The following is an 8,609-nucleotide window of genomic DNA, read 5'->3' as shown; positions in this document are numbered from 1 at the left end:
CAGGCACTGCATGCATAAAATTCACCAGGTAGGCAGCAACACTTTGCACCAGGCACAGCACTCACAAAATGCACCAGGCAGGCGGAAGCACTTTGCACCAGGCACTACATGCATAGAATTCACCAGGTAGGCAGCAACACTTTGCACCAGGCACAGCACTCACAAAATGCACCAGGCAGGCGGAAGCACTTTGCACCAGGCACTACATGCATAGAATTCACCAGGTAGGCAGCAACACTTTGCACCAGGCACAGCACTCACAAAATGCACCAGGCAGGCGGAAGCACTTTGCACCAGGCACTACATGCATAGAATTCACCAGGTAGGCAGCAACACTTTGCACCAGGCACAGCACTCACAAAATGCACCAGGCAGGCGGAAGCACTTTGCACCAGGCACTACATGCATAGAATTCACCAGGTAGGCAGCAACACTTTGCACCAGGCACAGCACTCACAAAATGCACCAGGCAGGCGGAAGCACTTTGCACCAGGCACTACATGCATAGAATTCACCAGGTAGGCAGCAACACTTTGCACCAGGCACAGCACTCACAAAATGCACCAGGCAGGCGGAAGCACTTTGCACCAGGCACTACATGCATAGAATTCACCAGGTAGGCAGCAACACTTTGCACCAGGCACAGCACTCACAAAATGCACCAGGCAGGCGGAAGCACTTTGCACCAGGCACTGCATGCATAGAATTCACCAGGTAGGCAGCAACACTTTGCACCAGGCACTGCACTCACAAAATGCACCAGGCATTGGATATGGGTTTGTTTATCTCCAGGGCTAGCCAGTCACCCATTCAGCATCCCACCACACAAGGCCAAACCACCCACCCCCACAACATAAATAACTACAAACATGAAGCGCTCAGCACATTCGTGGGCATAGGATCTTTGTGTCTGTATGGGCCTATACTCTACTACATAGCAGCTGCCACCCTACCCTCACCACCACACGAATAAACTCACCAATTTATTGAAGAATCCACCCCTGCCGTGTCCTGCTACGCACGCTGGTTCTCCTGATGCCATCAGCAGCGAAATGGCGCCTGGGAGGTTCCTGGGAGTGGCTACATCGCTTTCCGTCGCTCGTTGTCCGTCGTTTTTCATCGTTTGCCGTCTTCGGCACTGTACGATGTAAACGATGATAGACGAATTGACCTGCATGCAAGGGCGATGACAGACATGATGACCGACCTGCGGGGACGCGCATCGTCGTTTATCGTCCATCGTTTAATGCTAAAAATGTGTACGATACCAAACGATGTTAAACGATTAACGACCATGGATAATCGCTCAAACTCGTTGCAAGGGGGTTAAATGAATGGAATCTTTCATAGTCGTGGGCATAGGATCTTTGTGTCTGTATGGGCCTTAAGACAGTAGAACAATTTAAACATGATTGGGATAGGCATATGAATATCCTTACAAAGAAATAATTATTAAAAAGGGTTGAGATTACCTGAAGGGTAAAAAAAAGGGGCAGACTAGATGGGCCAAATGGTTCTTATCTGCCATCAAATTCTATGTTTCTATGTTCTATAATAATCAGTGTACACCTAAAGTGTATCAAAATACTTGATAAAGATGACTGGCATTTTATCATTTGTTAAATGAGAAAATAAATAAACAAATGAACAGCCCAGCATACTAGTTCTGTAAGTGATCATATTATCTTGTAGACATGTCTATGCTGCATCACACACTGGTAGTTACCAGCTGCCAGTGTGTGATGCAGTTTGTATTATCCGATAGCAAAATACAACTGTTTTTGGTACTTGTGTAGTTTCACGGCGGCAGTTAAGTAGTCAGCGTAGTGCCCCTGTCAGAATCAGCGTAGTGTTCCCGCGGCCAGCGTAGTTATTATAGTCAGCGCCCATGTCACTATCAGTGTGGTGTTCCCTCAGACAGCATAGTCAGTATGTTCGCGGCTAGCCGGAGCTTACGTAGTTAGCGTAGTCAGTCAGCATTGTTCACCACTTATTACATTGTGTCAGTTATGGCTGCTAAATAATTAACCATCTTCAACCTGCCTTAGACGGAGGAGTCGGTGGAGTTTTTACAACGCCACCACTTGCTTCCAGAGACACAGACCTGTGTCAACGGGCATCCTATGAGGCTCAATGAAAAGGAGCATATGTGGTGCTGCCACATAAGAAGCTGTGGGAAGAAGGTCAGTCTCCAGGCCGCACAATGGTTTCGCAGATGTCACCTGACATTTCTGACCCTTCCGCGGTTCATATTTTGGTGGGTGGAGGAGCTGACAAGCATTCAATTTTGTGAGCGCCACCTCATGATTTCAAACAAAACTGCTGTGATATACTGTATAAAAACATTATGCGGGAGGCATGTACCCTCGATTTGATGTCGCAGCCCCAACGCCGGATTTGCGAACCCGGCAAAATTGTTGAGGTGGACGAAAGTCTATTTGTCCAGTGCAAGAATCATGTTGGAAGCATCCTACCTCAGCAGAGGCTCTTTGGTGGCATATCCCATGAGACATGTGAATGTTTCATAACATAAACAATAAAAGAAATGAAGCAGCGCTGATAATTGATACACAATATACGTGGGATTGCCTTTAAATTGATACAAATTTATTAAACATACAAATAAAATATTATTAAAAAATCACTTGTAAAAGAGAATAGGACTCTCCTGTATTGAGACCAATAGGGCAGCTCTGATTGTGGCTAAAATGTCCCTTCCAAGTGTCCTATTAAGGGGATAGTTCAGCTGTATATTATATTGTCTCACCAAATGATGTATAGAGGGTTTCTGGCTTACGGTCCAAGACAAAGTCCTCACTAAGGTGCGGCTGTGCACTGGTGGTAAGGTGCCGCTGGAGGATTCTTGTAGGAACCTTGTAATTGCCTTCCCTTGTAAAGTTGGCTGGTGAATGCAGAAAGAGAAGAATGACTGTTTTTAGAGTTTCTTGGACTTGTTATATACTATTATTGAACATTGTTCGTAGGTTTTCTTTTTTCTTCTTTATTGTTCAGTATAATCCAGCTGCCAGTTAACACATGTCGTCATTACTGTTTCAGATGGATGATATGCCAGGTGTGAATGTTTTCTTTAAACACCCCCACTATCCACGTCAGCCTGAAGCGTGGCAAGCTCAGCTTGTGCGTCTCAGGCAGATAGAGCGCCTCTCCGCCGGCACCCGCATGATCGCCTCTCCGTTGGTGTGCGCCAGCGTTGGGGATCTGGCGGTTACCGGCGCTGTGTGAGAGGTGCTCACTAGGCTTTCCTTTGACGGCGGGGACAGAGATGCAGATCGTGGGGACAGTGTGGTGACTATGCAGCATGATGGGGAAACTATGCTGACTACGCAGGGCTGCTGCGGGGACACTACGCTGACTACGCTAGGCAGCCATTAGGCTACACTGACAACATAGCTTAACCTACACTGAAAACATAGCGTACCCTGCTGCAGTGAAACTACACAAGTACTCTTTTTTTTATTATTTCAAAAGTATTACTACAAGACCCAGTGATCGCTAGCGGAACAGTTTTTGGTTTCATTCAAATTAACTTGAACAGCAGGTGAAAACATTTCATAGAGAAATAAAACAGAAAATGTCATAATTTCTTTGAAAACTGCATTTTTTTTTATTAGATCTTTTGTTTCAATCCAAAACATAGGCTGTTTATGTATCTTTGTATATAGGCAACATATAATACTAAATAATATAACATAACTTTTTTGTGTTATGTTGTAAAAAATGCAAATATGTGGTATAATTTAGGTTCAGATGCCTCACATTGCATTACATAATTCAATTTTTAATCTTCTCTTTCTTAAAGTGTAAAAGCTCTGAAACAAACAGGTCAAAAGGGTATAACATACAAACTTTAGTTATTTAGAATTTAAGTATTTATTGAAATTTTTCAGAAAAAAATCGAATTTGTTTGCAAAACCTACACTTTAAAATGTACACATTCCACTTAAAATCATTAAAACATTGTACGCTTAAATTTAATGGGCCCCACACATGTACCGACAGGTGCAGTGAGAGTGTTCTCATCGATGCTACATCGCTCAGAAAGCTCAGGCTCTTACCACACAGCACTATTTGCTGAGTGATGTGTCAGGGGCAGTGTTCTACGCTGAGAACACTGGTCCTGACTGATTGATAACCTGCGTGCCGTTTATTAATCGGCAGCAGATTCAAATCCAAGAGGCCGTGCATATAAATCGCTATGTAGACTACACACAGCGATATTCTGTCATTTTCTGAGCAATTTAGTGAAATTATTTAAAATTGATCAGAAAATGCCTGAATAGATTTCCGTGTGTAGGGCCCATAGGTACAGTTAGAAAATACTGAAATGGTTTATATAAAATATCCAAGAGTTGAATGTCTTGCAGAATCCATCTCTTCTGTTTCTAATTCATATTCTTTCATTGCAACAAAGTATTTAATAAATGGTTCACCCAAAAATTCTCTGAAACATTTGTCTTCCTTCAGCGCACACAAGGCATCTTCTAGTTTAAGTGGCACTGAAGAGCCTTTCAGCTCTAAAATGTCTGGGTCACTGTTCTGGCCATGACAAAAGTCAAGACCTTTTCTTATTCCGTCCAGACCAGCAGCAATTGTGGCTGCTAAAACTAGGTAAGGGTTTGCTGTTGCTGAACATAACTTATTTACGATATACGTTCCATTGCAACCATGAGATTTTATATTATACATACAGCTGTCATTATTAGTTCCCCAAGTGGCACAAATACGGTCATGTGAGTCTTCAGCATCTTTAGAGAAATGCTTGCGGCAAGAAATTCCTGGAGCAACTAGACAGCTGAGTGCTGCAGAATGGAAAAGAAGACCTGATAACCATTTCTTGCCAATGACTGTAAGTTCTTGCACTTGAGATCCACTGTAAAATAAATTATTGACTCCATTCACATCCCACAAACTATGTGATAAAACTCCAGAATTATAGAAACCTACCATATCAGTGTGAAAACTTGCCATGTAGCTATGTTTCTTAGCTACTTCTTTTATGGCAGTTTTGAAAGTGAATGCGTTGTCAGCAGATATTAATCCATATTCAGGTTGAAAAGAAATCTCCATTTGTCCAGGCCCACTGGAAGATGAAAAACTTTCAATATTCCCACCTATGAAATACATGCCATCAAACAGTTCATGCATGAATAACTGGTCATGATTGGTCAACAAGGTTGCAGCAGGCAATGAAACTGTCGTTGAATCTATCACTTCAGGAATACCAAATAGTAAAAAATTGTATGTGAACGTGGAATGTAGCAAGAACCCACTTTCCTGAAGTTGACGAAGTAACTGTTTAGCTAGATACCTCGGGGAAGTAAGAAGTGGATCACCTGAAAAGGAAAATGAGTCACAAATCACTCTGGCAGTTTTTTCAGTCCATGGTAGAACTCTGAAAGTTTGTAAATCTGGTTTCAAGACTATATCACTGTTAAAATGTTTTGAGTTGATGTGGTCTACTCCATTGTCTTCTGAGTTCATTGTTAATTCAAGGTAGCTCCTTGGCATATAAATACCATTAATTGCCTTTTCCTACAAAACATATTTTAGATATAATTATTGTTATTATCCATTTTACACATTTGTAGGCATAACATCTAGAGGTATATGTCCATATATACTATAATTCAAGCATAAGAATATGATAACCACTTTCCTTTCACAGAGGATCTACAGAAAGCTATGACTCTACTGCTCACATACAGATGTAGAAGCGCTCATTGTTGCAGTGCTGAGTAAGAATGGGCATACGTATTGCAGCATGCTCCATTGTGCGTCAGGCTGCAACTATTGGTACCCAGTGATTATTCCATACATTGGTTATGGCTGTGCATGTTTGTACACATGAGCACAACCATTTGTGGGCACACTTTTTTGCAATTGTTTTGTGGAGAAATTAATGAATTGCAATAAAACTGAATGTGGCTGCAAAAAGAAGGCTTTGAAACCCCAAGATACGCTTCTTTTTTCATTGATGGATGATGGTCAATTTCATAGTCTGGATATCTTCTTTAAGGTACTCTCTTGTACAATTACTTGTATTTGGATTCATTGGGCCTTATGCAGCATCCGGAGTAAATGCAATTTGCTATTTTTTCTCAATTTGCCTTTTTATTTAGTGCGCATATGCTTGATTTTGCAATTCATGTTTAGTTTCAGTCATACTCTGCTTGTAATTGTGTATGACTTGGGGCGGGACTGGGAATGGAATGAGCATGAAGACATGGACAGGGAGCATGCAGATTCGGCCTTAGTACAATAAGGGCTTGGTGTGGTTGTAAAGTAGCAATTGTAAGTAAAATGGTCAATAAAATGTCACATCGTAGCTGGTTTGAAGGGTCTTGAAGTTGCCCACTAATGATGACTGCATTTTTTTATGGTCACACACATTTATGCATACGTTTGGTAATGCGGCTGTGATGCACATGTGGGGGGCGGACAACTGACATAGCCGGATGTCAGCTAGCCGCCCATATCCCTGCTTTCATTCGGAAAAATGTCCATGTGGTCTGGAGCACTCGGTGCTGCATGACCACTCGGTCCATCATTTGATGGTCGGCGACCATCAGAGGATGGGGGTGGTTTCCACAGATAGGGGAGGTGTTCACATTAAACATCTGCTCGCGGTCCGTTCGCTCAGCGTTTTTACCGCATTCGGACGATGTGAGCGATCCGTACGGTAGGCGGGGCTAAGAACACTCAGTGGCCGTCAGAAAATACACATCCGTCCGATTCAACTAGAATAAGGGCTTAAGTCAGGAGAGGGGAGCATGCACATACATTTTTTATAACTTCACATCAAATTTGAAATGCACTAATGCACCCAGTCTGGCAAATTACTATAATTTGTTTTAATTGTGTACTGTGATTTGTATCATTTTCAGTACCTAGAGTGGAGTCATAGCTGCAGTAATATTCTAGCTGAATCTGAACCAGGTACAGACTTGCAAGTGTGATAATGGGGGATATTAAATCCCGGGTCATGACTGTCGGGCTGGGCAAACAGTCGTAACCCTGTCCCGTTCTCAGCCGGCTCGACGAAGAATCGGCAGCCGGGATTCAATGTCCCGTCTGCCAAACGCCAAAAAGTGGGCGTGGCCGCGAGATACATCCGTGGATCGTCGAGCTCTAAAATCCACGGCCATTCTTGGCAGAATGGGCCCGACTGCTTCTAAAGCTGGGTCTGTTCTGCCAAGATCTCTGTTTAACGCTGTTGGGAAAGACAGCATTGCATAGGGCCCCACCGCTATTTCGCCCATTGGTAATAGCGGCGTAAATCTGTATAGGATGCAAAAATGCTACTTTTTCTTTTGGACACATTTTACCATTTAACTCATAATGCTCATTATAGGGATTAAATCTATCCAAAATATGCATGAATAATATCATGCACTGTAATAAATTGTGTTGTACAGTACGCATATGATTCAGTATTACCTCCACACACAGTACTATTGAACTTACATTCTACTTGTGAACCAAGGCTTAGTAACATAATATGTCCCTCTCCACACACACACATGCCTTTCATTTTTAATATGCAAATGTTACCAATTAATAATAATTAATAACCTGCCTATTAGGCAAAAAGTTGTAAATTTCATACCAGCATAAATCCAAGTGCCTAGAGTAAAAGTATAAAAACAAATCATATAGGACTTGATTGTAGACACAGATGGAGCCAGCCTCCCTCTTGCTGGCGAATTGCCAGATTGTCTCCGCTGGCGATCCGCTCCATCTGACTGAGACGCGCTTGCGTCTCACATGCACGCGCGTCTCAGTTTCCGGGCGTTGGGGTGACGGGAACCCTGTCTGTCTCCACTTCGGGGAGACAGACAGGGTTAGGGGAGAGCGGGGAGCTGGTGGGGACCCCGGGTGACCTTATATAGCACACACAAATCTCGCAGCGCTTTACAGAGAATGAGGAAGAAAGTGGGCGATTGTGCTAGTATTATTAAACAAATAATTAAAACTTAAATTAAGTAGAAGTGGTCAGGTGGGGATAATAAAAAAAGTATTTAATTATAACATATAAAATGTAGGAAGAAATATAAAAAAGGTAGGATTAAAAATAATGGACAATGAATCGATAGTCACCCAATTTATGGAGAAGTATGTGCCAGTCCTTTAGGGAATTATCCCAAATTTTGTAGAGGGTCCTGGATAGGTTTTTTGTAAACCAAACAATTGGGGAACACCTTGAAAAAGCTGCTACAGACAGCGAAACGCGTAGGTGCATTTCAAACGTGACTCTGATCATCAGCACCCTTGTTACATCTATTTTGAGTTGGAGACCAGCACATTTGCCTCTTATTTGGGACACTCGCTCACAATATAAAGTGGACTGGCACAAAAAATCTATCCAGGACCCTCTACAAAATTTGGGATAATTCCCTAAAGGACTGGCACATACTTCTCCATAAATTGGGTGACTATCGATTCATTGTCCATTATTTTTAATCCTACCTTTTTTATATTTCTTGCTACATTTTATATGTTATAATTAAATACTTTTTTTATTATCCACACCTGACCACTTCTACTTAATTTAAGTTTTAATTATTTGTTTAATAATACTAGCGCAATCG

The 8,609-nt window shown here is 42.2% G+C and overlaps 1 protein-coding gene across 3 annotated transcripts in view; it reads right to left on the bottom strand.

The window, feature by feature from the left end:
• Window positions 1-3,666: 3,666 nt before the first annotated feature.
• Window positions 3,667-8,609, bottom strand: part of LGSN (lengsin, lens protein with glutamine synthetase domain) — a 37,485-nt gene continuing 32,542 nt past the window's right edge. For all 3 annotated transcript variants that reach the window (XM_083177267.1, XM_083177269.1, XM_083177268.1), the window contains exon 5: window positions 3,667-5,553. In XM_083177267.1, coding sequence (XP_083033393.1) covers window positions 4,351-5,553 — 1,203 coding nt within the window. In that variant the 3' untranslated portion in view covers window positions 3,667-4,350. The remainder of the gene's footprint in view (window positions 5,554-8,609) is intronic.

This window comes from Crinia signifera, chromosome 3, assembly GCF_055691185.1.
Source record: "Crinia signifera chromosome 3, ASM5569118v1, whole genome shotgun sequence".
In the NCBI taxonomy this organism is placed as follows: domain Eukaryota; kingdom Metazoa; phylum Chordata; class Amphibia; order Anura; family Myobatrachidae; genus Crinia; species Crinia signifera.
Note: the sequence above shows the minus strand (reverse complement) of the source record. Positions and strands in the feature narration are given on the sequence as shown.